At 36.9% G+C, this 21,058-nt stretch overlaps 1 protein-coding gene across 4 annotated transcripts in view; it reads left to right on the top strand.

Moving 5' to 3' along the window:
* Positions 1–21,058, top strand: part of ADAMTSL1 (ADAMTS like 1) — a 391,854-nt gene that overhangs the window by 41,079 nt on the left and 329,717 nt on the right. For all 4 annotated transcript variants that reach the window (XM_015594546.2, XM_015594545.2, XM_006918348.3 and 1 more), the window contains exon 3: positions 9,779–9,824. In XM_015594546.2, coding sequence (XP_015450032.1) covers positions 9,779–9,824 — 46 coding nt within the window. The remainder of the gene's footprint in view (positions 1–9,778; positions 9,825–21,058) is intronic.

Raw genomic sequence — 21,058 nt, 5'->3', positions numbered from 1 at the left:
CCTCCCTTCTTTCCTTCCTCTCTTCCTTCTTTCCTTCCTTCTTTTTTCAGTAAATGCGTGTGGCATGCTAACAGTACACCAGACACTTTGCTAGGCACTAGGTCTCAGAAATCAAACACACAGACTGCAGGAGAGAAAAGCAAATAAAGAAACAAAAATATGTTTTCTAGTACCTACCCCATCTTGGCAGGGTAGCCTTATATGGTAGGTTTCCTGTGGGGCCCAGTGGCACAGTCTCAGTGGTGCTATGTGCTCCAGGAGTGTCCCTTGTGGGTTGTGTGTGCCCTCCTGTTGTAGTTGAGCCTAAATTACTGTTGGCACATCAGCGGGAGGGGTTACCCCTCAGGCTGACTGGCTGTGAAGACTGGCCATGACCACAGCTTTTGAACTGCTGTGCTGGGGCTGTCCCCAGAGAGCAGGATTTGCCCCAGCAGGGCTCTGGTGCCTCCTGAAACTCCACACTTTGGGTGTGCCATTTGTGGAGTTAATCAGGTGATGCTCTGCAATTGAAAAATAAAATAATATTTAAAAAGAAAACATAGCTGTCCACATTAAATGGCATGAGAAGGGTGATGAAGATGCATCTATACAGTTTGGCCCAAACTGAATTTTAAAACTCATCCTTTTTGTATTCACACACTTTATGCTGAGTGAAATAAACTTTACAAAAAAGAAAAAAAGTTTTCTAAAAGTGAAAAGAGTCCTAGGCAGCTATAGGACTGTGTCTTAGTCCATTAAAATGTTGGCCTCTTGCCCACTCTTCTCCTGATGAACCCTCTACCTACAATGTCTCTCGCTGCCCACGTCCACCTGTCAAAATCCTAACCATTATTTAAAGTTACTTCCAGCAGTGGCCCTTAGTCTCACTTTGCTATATTTGTATGGCATTTTGTTCACACTACTTTTAATCACTAGTTTGGCTTGTATTATTTATATGACACTTGTAATTATTTATATGACACTGACCCCCATTAGAATATCATAGAATATCAGCACTCTGGCCCAGGTTTTATCTTGCTTTTCTTTATATCCTCCTTCCTTGCACATAGTAGGTACCCAGTCAATGTTGGGCAAATGGATTTAAATGACTGTTAAGGCCAAGAACCTACTATAGTACTTTAAGAATCAGGAGAAGGGAGGGAAGGCTGTTTCTTGAATTCCCCATTGCACATATAGGACATCTCACCTAAGATATTGTCTTCATGGGTTACTTCTCTCTCATCAACCCATCCCTTTGTCCAGTTCCTTCTATATTTAGTATCTAGACCATTCCCATTAGTTGTCTACCATGTGTTATGCTGTTGTATGTTCTTTTTGGACTCACATGGGTTTTTTTCAACTAAATTTTGACATCGATAGGTGTTAGGGAAGTCATCATTTTTTATCTTTCACAATGCCTTGCTTAGTACTGGTTCAGATTGGATGCTCACTAAGTGTGTTAAGTGGCTGTCGATCAGAAAGCATTGTACAAAAACTAGTTCACCAGAAGCCCCGCACAGAGGCCGTTTTCACTTTCAGACTGTGTACTGTACACTGACTCATTGGATCATCTCAGCGGTGTGCTTGGCACAGATTCTGGCTTCATTACAAGTTGGGCATGATCGTGATGGTTTACAATGTCATTGTTCTTGCTTTTTTCTTTTTCGATTCCATGAGCATATTCCTCATTTTTATAACCCCAGCCCATATTCGTAAGAACTTGATGCTTTGTTGTAGCATGCCTGTCTTTAAAAAACAGGCAGAGGTACATAAAATCATACTCGTTTGGGGAAAAAAAACAATTGGCAGTGAGTTTTCTATTTGTAATTTAGAACATACCAAACACTCATGATAGCAAATAAAACAATTTGAAATGCACGGGACAAACTCCAAAATTTAATCTACAGTATATTCACATGAGTTTAAATTTTAATTTAACAGCTCTGTAGCCTCTTAGCTGATACTACAGAATTTTTAAAAGTACAGAGAAGCTTTCTTTTCTTACCTGTGGTCAAGAGAAGATCAAACAACCAGAGAGGATGTCATCTTAGAATGTTTTCCCTAAATCTATATCATTTCTACTTATATTGAATTTGGTCTTCATATTGAGTTCTAGTAACTCTCTGTGTGTACATAAATCAGGGTCTCCAAGCTGGCACGGCATTCAGAATGTTTTTATAATGAGAGATTAGTATAGAGCAGAGGTGTTGAATTATAAAACTGAGGTTACAAAAATATGTTACCTGTGTCAAAAACATACTTTTAAGTCAAGGCCTCCTTATGGCACCGTTTTTTTTAATGTTGTCCTCTGCTACCTCCTATTCTGTTTAAAATTACTTTGAAAGTGCAGTTTTAAGGCCAACTTGTTTTTGGAGGGGTGGAGGGTTGCTCCTTAGGCCACGTTACAGCCTCTGGCAGATTGAGAAGAACTAGTGTGACAACAGGGCTGTATCTGTTCCCAGGCAGCTCACCTACTGATGGATGACGCCTGGCAGCATGCCTCCTTGTTGTTTGTTGTATTATTACAACAGAAAGCATTTTCAAAAGCTACATTTATCAAGTTGTCATAATAGTTTGGCTTGTATATCTATCTACCCAGAAAAAAATAAATCTCTCCCTTAGCACTAATCTGTTTGAGCCACATGATGCATCATATGCAGAAGAGGCTGTGTGAAACGAATGGGCATCCTACTTGAGATTCGGGGACCTTTCAACTAAATGCTTAAGGGAGGAGGTGTTTTTTGTTTGTTTGGTTTTGGTTTTTTGTTTTTGTTTTGTTTTTAATGTATGCATTTGAAGGTCCCATAGCACCAAGACCTCTGTCTCCTTCTTGTATCAAAGATACTTTTCCAGTGGTATTTGTATGTATTCCTAGATGGATGCAATATTCCTAGAATTTTGGTGACTTTATCTAATGGAGATTTAACCTCAAATAGGAAAAAACTGTGAAGCCATGAAGAAGGGCAAGACATCTTTTAATGTTTAAGATCAGGTGGTTTGTTTTTTTTTTTTTTATAGGCAAGTGTTACTGGATTAGACATTGACTGTTATGGAAAGTCTTGTAAGCAATTTTTTTTTGTTATTTGAGATAGGTGGTTGTGTGGGAACACATGGCTGTGTTAGGGGAAGGGAGGAGAAAGCGAGATACAAAGTCATTCTCCAGAGTAAATATACACTTATTAAATGTTGGTTAAAAATACTTTAAATCTATTAATGTTAATAAAGTACTCAGTAGGGGTATATACTAAAATATTTCCAATTATGCAGAGATATAGTATCTAATGAAAATACAAAATAAGCATGGTTAGCTGGAGATACTTTTTACTGAGATATAATTTACATATACTGTAAGTTTAAGGTGGAAAACTTACTGATTTGATACCTTTTTTCAATTACAGATGAGATCCAATGTTATTTTATATTAATTTCAGTTGTATAGCACAGTGGTTAGACATATAATTTATGAGGTGATCCCCCCTATTAGTCTAGTACCCACCTGGCACTACACATTTATATATTGCAGTATGATTGCCATTTCAATATTAACGAATGCCTCTATCACTCACATAATTCTCTCTTTTTTTGTGGTGGGAACAATTAAGATCTAGCAACTTGGAAATTTATAATACAGTATTTGTTGTCTATAATCTTATGCTGTGCACTAGATCTCCAGGACTTATTTATGTAATAGTTGAAAGTTTGTACCCTCAAACATCTCGCCAATTCCCCCACCTCCCAGCCCCTGGAAACTACCATTCTACCCTTTGTTTCTATGCGGATGCTTTTTGAAGAAGGGACAGTGCTAAATTGATTCCTCTTGTTGGGACCAAGCACCACACGAATAAAGCTTCCACATGAACAAAGCTCATTTGATTCTTGTGAAAGACATGCTAAATTAGAATTAAATAGTACCTATATTAAACATAGAGTAAATGACTTAAGCACAAGAGTAAAACAGAGAGCTAAGAGAAAGATGAGGACATGGACTTATGAAACTCACAGAGATGGCATATTACTTAACTCCTTTTTCTTCCCCATATGCAAGGCAAGGCCACCACTAACCATCTGTTATGCATGGACTCCAGTTCTTGCTCCTAGGTTTTCAGCAACCAGTTTGTCCCATGGATGAGTACAGTGAGCATCTCAGATAGCTTTACACACAAGGTCCGGTGGTTCATGTAACTTCCTTTCTGATGGCAAAGTTGATTGGTATCAAGTGTTGGTTCCTGAATGAACGTCTCACAATAACGTGTCTGTGAAAAAGAAAAGCAGCCCCACAATGCATTTGCACTTGGTTCTCTCAGATGTTTTCAGAATTTGCTGTTCCTCTTGAGGTCTTTGTAAAATGCCCCAGAAATGCTTTACTTGCCTCCTGTGGAACATCCTCCTGCTAGGTAGCTCCAGTGAGTCCTATTGTTGTTCACGTTAAGTGAGAACAAGAGGGAGGAAAACAGTGCTCCAGTCCTACGTGAAATCCTGGCTATGGCTATAAATCTGCTTGTCTTGTCTAATGCATGGTCATTAGGACCCACAGGCTAAAGGACCCAGGGTCCTTCTGGCTTAAATTGCTGACATGGTTTTCTGTCTGTTCTCTTGTAAAGAGCTCATAGTTTCATTTTGGATGACTGAAAGAGAGAGATATGTGCAGAAGGACTGTCCTATTTTAAAATTCTTTGCCCATGAGTCCATATTTGAAAGGTAGGAGGTATTCAGAGAAATACAGAAACCTGTTCTTACTTAGTTACAGTCTGCTTCTTGGAAATCAAAGGCAAAGCTTCATGAACCCGATACAAGCTCAGTTGTCGTTAAGAACTCTGGAGTTTTAAATACACAGTTACCAGATTTTCTTAAAACTGTTCACTGACACCAAGGATGAGTCTAGTTATGTCATCAGAAAAATATTTGCTTAGTCTAGAGATAAGAATTTTAAGGTAAAAACTGATGTAGTTTTCCAGATTTTTTTTATTCCTAATGAAAGATAAATACGTCTTTCTCTTTTAAAGGCTTAATTTATATAAGCAGAGAAGGAACAAAGCCAACAAATTGCTAAAGCCTGGAAAGAGAGCTTTTAATTTTCCATGGTAATTCATCTCTTCTCTGTTAAATTATGATCACTGAAACTAAGATAACATCAGGATTTTAGGTACTGAAAGAGTTTGGATGGCTTATTATGTGTTAACGATAGATCGATAAAGTATGCCTCAAGCCTATCATAATCTCATCATAAGTGAATTAAAGTCTGACTAATTCAAATAATACCTTGTGATTGAGGTGATTTCCATTTTTGAGAGAAGGAATTAGTCAAAATTAATAAGTGGCTAGGAACAAAGCGCTGAAATAAATAAGGAACTCTGTCCAAATTTGGTTTGGAATATGTTTTTATTTATATTTTGTTCCTTCATACTTGATCCAGTCTCAGAGTCCTTAATTGGTACAATATTTAACTCTAAACACAATCCCGCAACTAGTTTAGAGTTTGCATTGGAGGATGCATTGACTTAAACCCTCTGTTATCACTGGTCTGTAACTTTCCTCAGAAATCATTTTGGACTAAAATTTCTAATGTTTGTTTTCATTCCCAGAGGCAAATTTTATTTTGTTTAAATGTGAAGGAAGCCATTCAGCTGTTTTATATTAACAATTAAAAAAAAAAAAGGAAAAGAAAATATATTTTACTGCTTAATTCTCAGATGAGGCTTTTGTGCCCAGATAAATGCATTGGATGAAGAAATTCACACTTGGCAAGAATTAAAATCCTTGCAGTGGAATTGTCTCTTCATTACTTCAGTAAAATTTATACTCAGGTTTAATGAATGTGAACTTTGAAAAAATATAAACTTCTCTGCACTCAAGTTCTTTCACATTACATTTTACTGACGAGCACGGTTCTCCTGGAGATGTTCCAAAAGTACAATGTGTCTAGGTATCCTTTACTTACTAGAAGTGGATTTACCAGGATCGAGAAGCAGTTGATATATTGATGTAGTAATAATAGAGTTAACCCCAGGCCAACTCCCTGCTCAGCTTCCCAGATTTAATCTCATGTTAGTATTTTACACATCTTAAGCATATCTTCTTCCTTTATTTTTATTACCGTTTTATATGCTTCGGGGTTAGACAAACCTGGGTTGCAATTCCCAGTTCTCTTTTTTTCTGTGTATATGACATTATGCCTCCTAATCTTTCTTAGCCTCAGTTTTCTCATCTATTTAGTGGGAATAATAAAACTGCAGAATTGTTGAAAGGTTATCGGTAACGCACACAAAAACTTAACACTGGGCCAGACACCTATAGCAGATGCTCAATACATAGGACAGGCTAATATTACTATTTTTATCCACAATTTTTAATGTCTTTAATAATGAGGATCTTTTCAAACTCAAGCATTATATTTCAGTCAATTACACTAAATAAGCTCTTACTAAAAAAGTAATACAATATAGTAAAATGGAAGACTTAATTCAGGGCAGAATTAAATTATTTGCAAATTAATATTAGATGTTAGACAATTACAGGACATTCCTTGGAAATTGCGGCATTTATCTTTGCTTGTTTTTCAGTTTTGTTTTGTTTTTGCTTAATATGAAGCAATTAAATCGATCTTTTACATTATAGGCTTGTATCTACTATTAATCAAAGATGCTTTTAAAACGTGTAGGTATTTATAATTTAAAATATCTGGGAAAGGTTCATTTAAATTATTGATACAGGTATATTTCTGCTTTTTTGGTTTGGGGGGTTCTTTTGTTTTTAGTAAACAATATCTCTATAATAACCCATTGGCATGCGAACAGAACTTTTATAAATTATCTCAGTTGGTGATCAAAACTTTCTGCACTGCCCTTCTGATATTCACTTGACAGATGAAAAAGCTAAGACCCTGAGAGGACAAGAAGCTTGCGCAGAGAGAAGAGCAAAACCTGTGACCCAGACAGATCTTCAAACTCCTAATTCACAGTTGTTTCCATCATTCCTTTTAGGGAGATATGGTTAGGAAAAGAAAATAAAAGGAGATGAAAAACAGAGGGGTTTAAGGTCTTAATGATTAACACCGTAGTTCACTTTTTTAAATCAAGAAGTCATCATTATAGCTTGTTTTAAAACCTTCAGTGGGTTCCCTTGGCCTACTGCCAAATTCAAATTTAGAAGGTATTTATCCGATCTCCTGCAATTCCCCCATATAAACCCCAAACCCCAACACAACAAAACTGCTTGAAAATTTCCTCCACATATTCCTAACCTTTTATATATCTATTATATTTTTACATCTATTATTCACTTAATTTATCAAATATCTATACAGTGCTTACTATGCTCTAGGCACTGTTGAAAGTGCTTCATAAATTTTAACTCAGTTAATCTCTGTCACAAACCCAGAAGATAAATAATAGTATCCCATTTTACAGATGGCAAAGTTGACACATAAAAACTGAGGAATAAAGCCAGGATTCCAGAAAGAGGATTCTGGTTTCAAAGTAGATACTTTTAACCACTACACTATGTTACATATACACTTGTAATTTCAAAATTGAAAGACATATCACATTCTGGCAACATTGATGTCTAAATGGCATACCACCAAAAGCCTCTGGGTTGTGTAACTCATTACCTTGTAAATGTACCATCAACTGGAGCCTCTCATCTTTTTAGACTCAGAAACCTGATATTTTTCAGCAATCACACCAAGAACAGATTCTTGTCTTGGAGGAAGACTCACAATGATTTGGCTCATGAGTTGAATGTTTCAAACTAGAATGCCGGTTTATTAACTTACAACTAAAAATAGAACTGTCTATCACATGGACCAGAATTCCCTCATCAGCATGACCAGCACACTCTGCCTCTTAACAGTTATGAGAAAACAGATCACCCTTAACAAGTTGTTTGGTCAACGTGGCATTATAACCAGGGATATTCTTGGGATGAGCCGAATTTTCATTGGCATCAGCTAGGTTAGCATAAGGCATCTACATCGTGATAGCAACAGCCCTACCAGTGGGACCTGGAGGACTTGAAGTTCATTGGGCCTTTACCTGGGACATTACTGGGCTGGGCACTGACAGCCATGTATCTCTGTCATTCTTCTCTTTTCTATGATTCTAATGCCTGGCCAGTCCTTTCTTACTGTTAATGCATATTAGTATAGTCAGTCTGGTTATGGTCAAGTGTTGAAGCCTGAGACCTTTCGATCTCTTCAAAATAGCCTTTGTGTAATTGTACTTTCAGATGACATTTTTTTAAGAACATTCTCAAGACCTAACACAAATACTATCTAGCATTTCTTACACCAAATTATATTTATGAGTGATTTTCTCAGTAGTGAAAACCAAGCCATATTCATTCTTCTTTGTATTCCCAGAGGTAAATGCATTGCCTAGTACATAATAGGAGTTCAGTGGATATTTGTTGAACAAACAAGTGAATTAAGAGGCAATAAAGCATCATGTTTATGAGTGTGAACTCTGAAGCCAGATGGCCAGGTTCAAATCTCAGCTCTATTGCTTAATGGTTGTGTGATTTTGGCAAGTTACTTAACCTCCCTCAGCTTCAGTTTTCTCATTTGTAAAATGGGTATAATGACAGCACTCTGTCTCCCGGGGTTCTTAAGAAGATAAATTAATACATATAACAAACTTTAAAAAGTACCTGGAATTCCATAGTATAATTATTCTCTCAGAATTTATTATATATTTACCTTTTTAAAAGTGCGACTTATTTTGAAGAAAGCATAGTACTCCTGTTCTTTTAAGTGTCATCAGTACATATTTAATCAAAAATTGTTATTGTTTACAAGACTTTAGTAAAGTGAAAACTCCCATGGTACAACCTTTATGGAATGTAATTTGGCACTTTTTATCAAGAGCTCATAAAAGTTCACTCCCTTTAGTCCAGTAATTCTTCTAGAAATTTATCTGTCCTAAAGACATAGAAATTTTGATAAATCATATGCATGGATATCTTTCATTACACTCTCATTTATCAAACCCCAAATTGGAAATTACTTAAATGACAAGTAATAGAAGAACGATTATATGAATTATATCATTCTTGGTGATATATTATGATGAAACATTCTTGATGAACTATTATGTAGCTCTCAAAATGATGTCTTTGAAATTGTATAATAGTGTGGGAAAATACCTCCAGAAAATTTAAGTGGAAAAAAACAAACTACGAAATTGTATAAGTGATGTGATTTCCTCCACACTGGAGGGAAATCAATAAATCAAAATAATAGTGATTATCTTTAGATGAGGCAACTATGAGGGATTTTTTTTTTTCTTTTAGGTAATCTTTTTTAAACCCTCTGTGATGAGCATGTATTTTAAAAATAAAAATAATTCTTTAAGAATTATTACTTTAAATCCTTAGATGTGTAATTTTATAAGGTATGTAGAATATTAAGCTCACTTTTAATAATATTCAAGAACTAAGTTTTTTCCATGAAATCTCTCTTCAGTTTTATACTAGAAATAATTAAGACAGGATTCATTTAATATTAATATCTTTCAGAAAAACTTGCATTAATATTTATTTGGTTAAATAAGAACTACAAGTACTTTTTTTGACAACTTTTAAAGCAAAAAGAATACTTAGTTTCAACCTTCATGGAGAAATCAATTTACAACTTTTTAGAATCTGCCCAATTTGATAGTAACTCCTCTAAGAACACACTCAGAAAAAAAGAAAGACTCTTATATGAGTCTTAAGAGAGAATTCTTTTCATAAGAAAATAGTTCAAATATAGAGTCTTTTATAGGTACTAATGGGGTGTTTTTATTTTCTTTTTATCACCTAGGAGCTGTGAGGGAAGAAATATTCGATATAGAACATGCAGTAACGTGGTAAGTACTGAAGTTCTGTGATTGTGATAATGTATTTTTTTAAGGACTGAATAATGCTAAGCATTTTTATGTATCCTGTGCAGCTATTAATCATCATTTCACGGAGTGATTTGTATCACTCTATACAAATTATGCATCATTAAAAAATAAGCATTTTTAATGTTCCTCGATATAAACTTTTACAAATTTTGCCAGATTGAAGCTAACTTGACTATTTCAAAACAAGGACTGTCTCTTTCCTCTCTGCTTCTGACTTTTTATATCTAAGTCTCTTGAGAACAAGTAAGAGGAATGATAAAAGGAACCCATTTGGGTATCATGAAATAGTGTTAGGTAATCAAACTCAGGTTTAACAAATTCATTCATTCATTCAACAAACACTATTCAATACCAACTAGTAGTAGATAAATAACATGTGGTCACGGTCTTAAAACATCTGTGATAGAGTAAGGGATATAAAGAGGGAAGATAGACGTGCACTCAGCCACATTCTAGGTCAAAATATGACAAATGCTGTAAGAAAGGGATAAAATTATTTATAGGTTAAAAACAGAAATTGGAAGGGTCTTTAAGGAAAAGGTGATTTGAGGTAGGGTTAAGAGATCTGGGAGGGCTGTGACCTGCCCTGATTGGGTGAGAAGGGGTAACATCCAGTCCAAGGGGAGGAGACATAAGGGACAACTTTGGAAGCAAGAATGTTTAAGGTATGCTCTGAACACTAATTTGGGTAGGATTGTGCTTAGCAGTATAGAAGAGAAGAATTAGAAGATATTTTGAGGTTACACCATGAACAGATTTGAATGTTACACTCTCAAGTTTATATTAGTTAAATGAATAATGGAGGCGGGGTGTTCACTAGACGTTTTGGAGCATGAGTATGATATTATAGAGTTTCACTTTAGGAAGTTTAATTCCATAATGATGTGAGGGATGTACTGGAACAGGAACTAGATGGGGAGCAAGAAGTAATGAGCGTTTGTTTAACCAGGAGGAAACAGATACAAGAGAGATGAAAATTAAGGTCACTGTAAGACTTAAGCCATTCAAATTAGAGTGATGAGTTAAAGTAGGAATAAAGAAAATAGACATGTACAAATTCAGAGCTCTCACGGAGCAACCAATCCTGCTGTTAGAGAAGCTCTTTCTTCAATATTCAATATTGATGGTCATTTTCCTTATTCCAGTCTCAACTCAGATGCCATCTCCTCAAACAGATTTTCTTGACCATTTTATCTGTGGTTGTCCATCCCTCACAGTAGTCTATCAATCACATTTTATTTTCCTTATAGCACTTACCTCTACCAAAATTTATCTTATTTAATTATTTGTTTGTTTTCTGTGTTTCCAGTCTAGAATGTAAATTCCATGAGGTTAGGAGCCTCATTCACCTTGCTCACTCCTGCATCCCCCGTGCTGACAACTGTTGACTTACGTATTGTAAGCATACAGTAGATATTTGCCAGATGCTAAATGAGTACCCAGGCTTCTGGAATGGAAAATGTCATTAGCAAAAGTGAGAAAGTTGGGAGGAGATTTTGGAGAAGAAAATAATATATTTGATTTAGAGACACAATTGAGTTGGACATGCAGGCCAGACTTGTAGGTGGTACAGTCAACTAGGCAATAGGGGTCTGATCTGAGGAAAGAGATTGGAGCTCAAGCCATAGGAACACAAAGTAAGAAATACAGAATTTGAAGATTTGGCAGGAGTGTGTTCAGTAGGATGTATAGGATGATGAGAGAAGGGAACATCAGAAATCGATGAACTTCTATATGCAGATAGAAAGAGAACATCGTGGCAGGTGAGCCCTCAAAGGCACCATGAGACAAGTAGAAGAAGAAACAAACTAGGATCCCTGAAGACCTTCAGTAGGATAAACGTTGCCAAGAGGTTAAAGTAGGAAAAAATACCCATGGAGGAGTAGTTTCTATAGTGTAGTAGGAACAAAATAGAGATCACAGTAGATAAAGAAATATATTCATAAGGAAATGGAATCAATATATATATGCTGTTCTTATAAAGTGTTAACAGAGGCATATCATTTGTGGAGTCATGAAGGGTATATGGGTTCTTTGTTTACAATGAGAGACTTTTGAGAGATGAGTTGATTTAAAGAGAGAGAGACCTTATGTGGAGATGAGGCTAGATATATTTGATGCCATAGGTCTCAAAGAAGATAGTGGGTGACAAGAAGAGGAATCTTGATAAAGAAAAAGGACATATACTTACTACATTCTTAGAAAACAGACAGAAATGGAGAAAGAAAAGATGAGGGTATAGAAAGATTTCTGAAGAGAAAATTTGAGACAGCCAATAAAGAATAGGCTCAAGCTTCTCTGCAGAGAAGTCTTCTAAGTCGTCTGCTGAAAGTGAAGGAAGTAAGTTGGATTTGCGAAAGTGAGCATAAAGGCCTAGAATGGGCACAGAGGAAATTGAGTGGAAGCTAACAAAGCAACATACAAGAATTGTTGGGCAGCAAAGAGGGCTAGGCTGAGGTTAGATAGCTTGATCTGACAGAAAGCATGGTCAGCAGAGTGTGAGGACTTAGTCTGGCAATCTGCACTGAAGCAGATTGAGAAAATAATAGGTAATAAAATAATAAAAGTAATAGAGAAAATGAACATCGGAAGTGACTCATGATCAGAATACAGATGAGGTGAAAGAGACTAAAACAAATGAAAAATACATATTTTAAAATGCTTGACCAGGGAGAGTTTCAGGAAGTAGAAGGCATGAGCACTGGAAATAAGAGTAAATTTTCAATGGAAAATTTTGCCAAGTTTATTGCCCTATTTTCATTTAGGGCAGTAGGTGCCAGATAACACAATTTATATAATTGCCTTCTTCACTACACACACACCTCACTGAACTGTGGACCGATGAAAAAGATCGAATAGCTATAGGGCTTTTTATCTTTTAAATTTTTATTTATTTTTTTAATCAGAGAAATGATTTAAATTTTTTCTTTTTCTTTTTTTTAATTTTTAAAAAAGAGTATTCACCAAATATGTTTTAGAAATGTTATAAAATTTTTTTCAGTGGAAATGTACTTTGACTCATTGATTTTTTTTACTATCCATTTTATTGTAATATCCTATATATCAGTTTAGAAAAAAGAAAACACCATAATGTTATTAAAGAATCTCCTTACCTTCTACTTTTTTTTTCTTTCCAGGTTTTAAAATAGTGGAGAGAGTCTAAACTCCTTTAAGTATATGAATGCCTAAAGCATCATGAGCAGATGTCTACCTACCCTTTCCTTAAAGCTCTTCAGAAAAAGCCCACAATTTTCTCACCATCATTATGAGTGTTTTCAGGGACAAATGCAAGCTAAGGCTCTGACCTAATATGACTTAGAATCCATAGCATTTCACGAGCCAACTCTTTATGGCTTGTGGAATCAAAATGACACTGAGTTTTTTATGAGAACCTAGTCTTCAAATAATTTGAAGCTTTTTTTTTAAAATCTGGCTGTTGGCCATGACAGAAGCAACATTGCCAAAAAAAAAAAATCTCATAAGAAAGGATATTTTCATAATCACATTCCAATTCTTCAAACTAAGAAGTTCAAAAAAATTTAGTTAAATATTCCTCTTTTAGATACTTGTTGTAGAAAAACTCGTGGGTCTCTGGTTATCTAAACCTCCAGGGTCACTCCTTAATCCTTGGACAGCTTCCTAGGGCTCTTCTGAACTGCTTCGTTTCCAAAGATTCACACTTTTTAAATTCTTTGTAGAGCTGCTACATACAACATTTCTTTGGATTCTTGTTCTCTAAGGCAAAGGAGGGGAAAATATCTCTTCAGTTTCCCAATTTTTCTGGCTTGCCTGAAAAATTAGTTTATATATTTTTAAATTTTTATTGTTAATCACTCTATAGACAGAGTGTACCCATATAAGAAAGTTAAGGTTCTTATAATGTTTGCATAGTAGTCATCACAGCGAGGATACCTTTTTTATACTATTTCTAGCTGGTCCAAGTAGACTATTTTCATTCTTAAGGACATAGTTCATCCAACTTTTCCCATTTTACAGTTCCTGTTTTTTTCCTACTGAAGTTGCAAGGCTCTCTCTCTCTATCTCTGGAAGGAAAGACTAAAGATTCTGTTGGGAAAAACAGGTGTGAACTAGCAAACAAATCAAGTGAGTCATTTAGGTCTCAGAGATCCCTGGGGCCTCTCAAAAAGGTCTCCTTTGTCACATCTTCATGTTTATTCATATTAAATCTCTAATCTTAACCCCTCAATCTTAAATGAGAATTTTAAATTGACTTCCAAAATATTTAGCCCAGTGCTCTTACTCATAAGCTGTTGTTTTGATCACTATCCTTAATCTTTACAAGACTGGAGATTTAGGGGACAGTGACCACAATTAGCAGCATAATAGGCCAAGGTGCCTGTGGTAGCTGATGGTGCTTTCAAGATTCTTATTAAGACTTTATTGCTCCACTGCAACTCTTTACTGTTGTAAAAAACAAACAAACAAAAAACAACAACAACAAAAACTGATAAGATTATGGTTGGGAAGCCACATTTTTATATTTCTTCTAGAACTCCTAGGGAGGTGAGCGGGCAAAGGATCTCTGTCTTCTAAGGCACAGTTAAAACAACTAAAAATGTTTTTAGCGCATGAAAACAAAACATCATTTATTCACTCCAGAAATAATTGAGCACAGGAACTGTTTTGGTGCTAGGAAACATTGGTGAAGAAGGCCTAAGGACTTAGTTCTCCCTCTTTCATTCAAATGGAGGAAACCAGATTACCAAAAAAGAAAAAAAATGTAAACAAATTATTTAGAAGAAAAAATATCAAGTAGTGATTAATGCTCTACAGAGAATTAAGTGATTGGTAGCTACTGCAGTTTGGATGGTCAGGGAAGTCCTCTTGCAGAGTGACATTTAAATGACAAGAAGGAACCAGCTCTGAATATCAGAGGAAGAGCAATTCAGATAGAAGGATTAGCTAGTGTGAAGGCTCTGAACTGTGAAGGAAATTGGTATATTCAAAGAATAGCCCAGTCTATCAAGATGATAGTGTACAAAAGGAAGAATATTGGAAGATAAGAAAACATATAGCTGAAGGTAGACGGGAATTAGATCGTGCAGGACGTTATAGAGTGTTACGTTTTAAGTGCAAAGGAAAACTACTGGAGAACTTTACAGAGGGAAGGAAAGAGTTGGACTGATGGTTACAAAAGGTAGGTTTTACTGCAGGGTCACTCTAGAGGTAGACGGGAAAGAAGGGAGTAGAAGCAGAAATGTCATTTAAGAGGCTGTTGCTATAATGTCAGTTAAGAGGCTGCACTAACAGTTGCTTGGACTAGAGTGGCACTTGTAAGAAGATTTGAAATATGTTTTAGAAGTAGAATATCTTTTCCTAAGCCACGTTGGTTCATCCTCAGTTTGATACAATTCACTTTTATGGTCTCCAGCATTGCTACTATGGAATGTCTTATGGGCAGCATTCCAGCAAGAGACAGAAGCAGCAGCTATGTGGCCAGAGAGCACAGAATGATTCTGAGCACGTTTATAATTTTGGGGACCCTCACTTTCTCCACCCAAATAATGAGAGGGTTGAACTGAATGATCTCAGTGGTACCTTCCAGCTCTAAAATTCTGTAATTCTTCCAAAGTATTGTGTCTAGGCTATACCGAATTTGGATCTGAATGTAGACCACTTAAGATATCTATGATGGTTTAGTGACTGGCAATACTTAGTGAAAAGATTTACAGCCAGCAATAGTCAGAGCGAAGAGAGACAATGTGGACAGTAGAAGCAAAGTCCCCATAGAAGGAAGTTCCTGTTCTTGCTGCAGACCTTGACCATCTGTCTTAACCAGTAATTCTCATCATCGAGGTTGCAGAGGTTCATTTTATTCATAGAGCCCTTCACATGGTTATTAATGGTTGCTATAGGTAAATCCTCATTTGACCCTTCTATCCATTTTTCTTATTGGGCCTTTGTATAGCATAAAGTCAGGGGACACATGCTTTATATCAAGAGTCAAATAGTCACACATGGAAGGAATGAACATTCTGCTACAGGCCTTCCATGGTCAGAATTTGGGGGAAAAAAACCTGCTGAAACAACATTCAGACCAGTGAAATACCCCTGGGGTCTAGACAGATGCTGTAGTAAATAATAACAACTGCAGAATTCAGTGAGCCGACATGCTGGGCCGTTTTCCAGCCAAGTGGCACATCTAAGATAGGAAGGACGTTAACTTCCCATAATGAAGTCCTTTTCTAGTGAGTCCATATTCTAGTGAAAATAAGACATCCTGCTACTTGTCAGTGCCATTCATTTGTTCACTTGTTCACTTATTCATTCTCTTGTTTAATTTTTAGTATTTAACCAACATTTATTGAGCACTCCACCCTGATTCTACCTTAGGGATGTTAGGAGCTGCTGCTAACAGTAAAAAGACAGGGTACCAGTCCTCAGAGAAATCAGAATCTAGTAGAAAAGACACACACAACACATGATCAATTAAAATTTTGTAAACACTGTAGAGTTGAGCACAAAGTACTAGGAGGTTATAGAAGGACCATGTCTGATTTTTTTTCACCATCATACACTCAGTGCATAAGACGAAGTATCTAACGCCATGCTTCTGAAACCATGTACCAAGGGACCCAACAAACTCACAGGGCTGCTGTGGGTTATTTAAATACTCAAGGGAAACATCACAATCCTTGAGTTTCTTGGACACTGCGAATACCTAGATCATGCTATATTTCTTTCTGTGACATCTTTATGAAGTTGAGTTTGCTTTAATAAAAAGTGAGTACTGAGAGAATAAATATGAGACAAGAAGGGATGATGGCATTATCTAGTTTAATTTCAGACTTTCAGAAGTTATGCAGGGCCCAACAGGTCCACGCATGCTATTAGTAAGTAAACGTGGTTATTTATGAATAAATAAAATGTTATTTTTCTTTCAAGTTATTTATTTTTTTTTCAAATTGCTGCTATGTCATTAGGACACAAGTAACCATTAAGTTCTGTGGACCCAACTACTTGAAAAATGGAACTGCAAGACCTAGGGGGTGCCATAAGAAAAATTACTAGGATATTAAAGGAGCTGTGAACAGAGGAAGTTTGGTAACCTCAATCACATAGTAAGCATTCAACACATATGATGAATGAATGAATGACATGCTAAATAAGGTGACTTTTGGGCTAAGCCTTTCAAGATGATAGAAATTTTTTCCAGGCTACAATGAGAGAGAGTGTTATGAAAAATGAAAACGGAATTAATTCAACAGTTTCTACTGTGACCTAATATGTACCAGGCCCTTTTTCTAAAGACTGGGATGAAATCGTGACAGTGAAAGAGAAGGTCCTGTTTGAAGAAGGCAAATAAAGAAAAGTCTGACAATTTCAGATAGTGAAAGATTATGACAGAAATAAAGCAGGTAATGGGATAGAGAGTGACACAGGTGAGGCTGCCGTACGTGGGGTGGTCAGGAAATTCCCTCTGTGACACAGGCTCCAGTTAGCATGTGTGAAGGGTGAAGCGTGAAGTAGCTTGACTTATTTTAGGCCCTGGTGGGTCATTTTGTGAGGTGCAGTATAAGGTACATTGTGGAGAAAGAGGTATTTATTTGTGTTGAAGAGTGTGTACTTGACCCCAAAGTTATTTTTTAAGGAGAATTCTTAGCCTCTCTCTAAGGGTGATGGGCATTGTTTGGAAGCAGGACAGAAGGCTGCTAGAAAGCGAGACTGCTCTAACTACCCACTTCTGTGCATTTCTTTCTCCCAGGCTCACACCCAGTCAGTCTCAGACTGAAATGCATAAAAGTCAGAGGGATCTCTTCACCTCAAGTAGGAAGTCTCTTAAGTAGGAAAGAAATTCTGAGAGAACGATGTTGGTTTCTTCTTGATGTTCAAAGCCCCCCACTGACTAAAGGGAGCCTTCTGAGAGTACTCGGGGCATCCTTGGCGGTTACCCTGAGGCTGACTCTGCTCTCCATCAGTGGACCAAAGAAATGTGCTGCTTGCCAGGTCCATCCATGCTTCCCTCCTCATTGACCTATCTAGCTGAAAAACATGAATTTTCCTCTTACTTTAATTTTTACTGAGAAAGAAAGGACTCTCATTTTAAAGTCTGGTAGGACATAGCTTTTCCAAGTAACTTTATTAGGACTTCATTTACACTTAGATATACATTCATTTGTGTAACAAAATTGGGCCCAGGCTCTCCGGTCCTTTAGATCCCACATACATTTTACATGTGGGCAGTCTCTGAGAGGCCATCAAGATGTATATGTGGAAGGAGGGGAGAGAAATTTAAAGGACACACTTCATTTTCAATCGTGATCCTGAGGACTGAAAGCCACCTTGTATAGCAGAAAGAACATCGGCTATTCTGAATCCTGGGGCTGCTTCTTAGTAATTATGTGCTTTAAAACATTCATTAACCTCTCTCAGCTTTCTTACCTGAAAAAATATCCTTCTCGTATATGTACAAAAAATGTTTTTGTTAATTCAGTGTTTATCTTAGAGTAAAAATTGGAAACAAATGAAGGAAGGCTGATTGAGTAAAGAGCGGTATGTCCGTACCATGGAATGCTACACAATCATTAAAAAGAATAAGAGAGATCTGTGTGCATAACCCAAAGTTCTTCTGAGACATATTAAGTGTGAAAAAGAAAGCAAGCCTTAAGATGATGTCAGTCAGTTTAAAATTAAATCCCTAAACTGAAATATGTCTGGCTTTTGGCATATCACAAGTCTTGAAGGACACACACCAGAGTGATCACAGTGATTATGTATATATGTAATGTAGAGAGAGAGAGATTTCGAGTGATTTAAGAGAGATTTTCCTTTTTTCTGTCTATACTTTTATAGTGTTTTAGATTTCTTACAGTGAACATGTATTCCATTACTGGCATAAATTTAAAAAATACTCCCCAAAATGAGGTTGGGACAAAGTATTTCAAAAGTCGTTGAATAATGTTTATTATTTAAATTGGAAAAAAATACTACTCCTCAGGATTTTTCTGAATATTGCATGAAAAATTATATAAAAAGCACTGTCTGATGCCTGACTCAGTAATTCTGGTTCTGCCCTCCCTCAGTCCCTTTTAATTTTCCCCTTTCTATGGCAAAGTACTCTTTCCAGGAGAATACACTATTTTTTAAAAAGTAAAAATAAGAATACTTAAAATTGTTGAAGGTCAGTCTTACACGTGTGCCGTTATGGGGAACTTCTGCTTGTTTTGCCAAAATAACATGTCGCAAGTATTCTGGGGGTAGTGTGTGTGTGTGGCAGGGGGGGCGGATTACCCTGCCTCCCGCCCCCAGCAGAACTGCAGGCTCGTAATGCCCCTTCCTTTGGATGAATTATAGAAAAACAGACTATCTATACAGTGCCCAGTCCTTAGGCTAAACAGTTAGATCTCTGGCAGCTATAAAGCTTGACTGTACTTTGGCCAGACAAATACTTGGTCAGAATTGCTGTATATTCTCAGAAACAAATCCCAGGGGACCAATCAATATCCCCCATAATGAGTCAAACTTACCACAAAGCTAGAACGAATGTAGAATGGCAACTTAACTACTTGTAGGGCTTTGTGGTTTGCGTGAGTGTTTTTCCCTTTCAGCTTTGAGAAGAATTGCTGTTGCTGAAACAAAAGGATGTTCTTTAGGGAACACATTTTCAAAAACATCCCAATTTCCCTGATTTGGGCCAAAGTTTTTTATATCTATGCTGAAATCAGATAACAAAGAACAATAATTTTTAGGTAGTAAAAAATGATACATAACTTTTACTGTTTCTCTGAGGACGGAGTTCCTCTCCGCCTATAACAGCGCTAATGCTAATCAAGCTTCGACCATCTTGCAAATGAGTTAATCTCTAAATGCAGGTACACAGCATGCCATGTAGACAACTGGAGGTTGATTTTGGTTCAAAATACAGTATTTCTTTTTCAATAGTTAAACACTAAGTATACAGAATAATGGTTGAAAATATTTGCAGCAATACTCTGGGGAAAAAACCCTCATATTTTATGACTAACTGTTTTATCATTTGTGGCACAAAGAAATAAACATTTTTTTAATGATTCACAGATTCCTTCACTTGGTGGATCTGGTGGATATAGACCTCTCTGCAGTGCTTGCTGCCAGGCAGCTAGCCAAGTTTGAAGGGGGGCGGGGGTGCGGTTCCTCCCCAGTGGGTTGGGCCCTTCTGCTTTTCTTCCCTCCTAGGCTTTCTTCAGACTGCTGCACACATTTCTTTTCTGTTTTAATGCTTTTTCTGACATGTCTTTATTGGACCCCTCCTAAGTCTCTATACTTTTCCTTTCTCCTTAATGTGTTCTCAATTTCTTATCCTCTGCCTCAACTTTTTACTCTCTGGGAGTGGTGTGATATGATTATGACTCCGTGGAGAGAACACAAGGTTGGGAGCTCTGCTACTTACTCTCTTTGTGGTTGGGCAAGCTCACCAACTTCTCATAGCCTCAGTTTCCTCAATCATGACGTGGAAGTAAGAGTCATGCTCACTTCACTGTATTCCTTTACAGCAGCAGTCCCCAACCTTCCTGGTACCAGGGACCAGTGCTCCTATGAGAATCTGATGCCTGATGATCTGAGGAGCCGAGGTGGTGATGCTAGCACTGGGGAGCGGCTGCAAATACAAATGAAGCTTTGCTTGCTGGCTGCCGCTCATTCCTGTTGTGTGGCCCCAGTTCCTAAAAGGCCACAGACCAGTACCGGTCTACAGCCCAGGGGTTGGGGACCCCTGCTGTACAGGAATCAGTGCAGTAATGTAAATACAGGGGAGACACTTAATAAAGTTTCGTTCCTTCTTCCACATTACTTTGGCAGTATTTGATGGTCTTCGAGAAGAGCTAAATTCCCCAGCTAAGGACAATGTTACCCTTATCTGTAGCTCAAGATAATATTAAGAACTCCAAATTGTTGAGGAAGATGTAAAAGGAAATACATTGTTATTATTGACTTCTGCTCATTGGCATCTTTCTGGTATTATCTAAAAGGCCATAAGGAATTTTTTCCCACTAAATTGATTATGGTTTTTTTCTAAGCCAGCATTATCCCATGGGGAGTGTCAGAGGGAACTTTGGCAATACTTGTAAATGGCCTTTGAGTGATAAGAGCTGGCCTTCCTGAACTGAAGAGTCACATGTTCCAGTTCACACATGTGATGCTGACTAATAAGAAATCAAATTACATCACATAACAGCTATGTTCTTTTCCTGTGGATT

The sequence above is a fragment of the Pteropus alecto genome, unplaced genomic scaffold, assembly GCF_000325575.1.
Source record: "Pteropus alecto unplaced genomic scaffold, ASM32557v1 scaffold95, whole genome shotgun sequence".
Lineage (NCBI taxonomy): Eukaryota > Metazoa > Chordata > Mammalia > Chiroptera > Pteropodidae > Pteropus > Pteropus alecto.
Note: the sequence above shows the minus strand (reverse complement) of the source record. Positions and strands in the feature narration are given on the sequence as shown.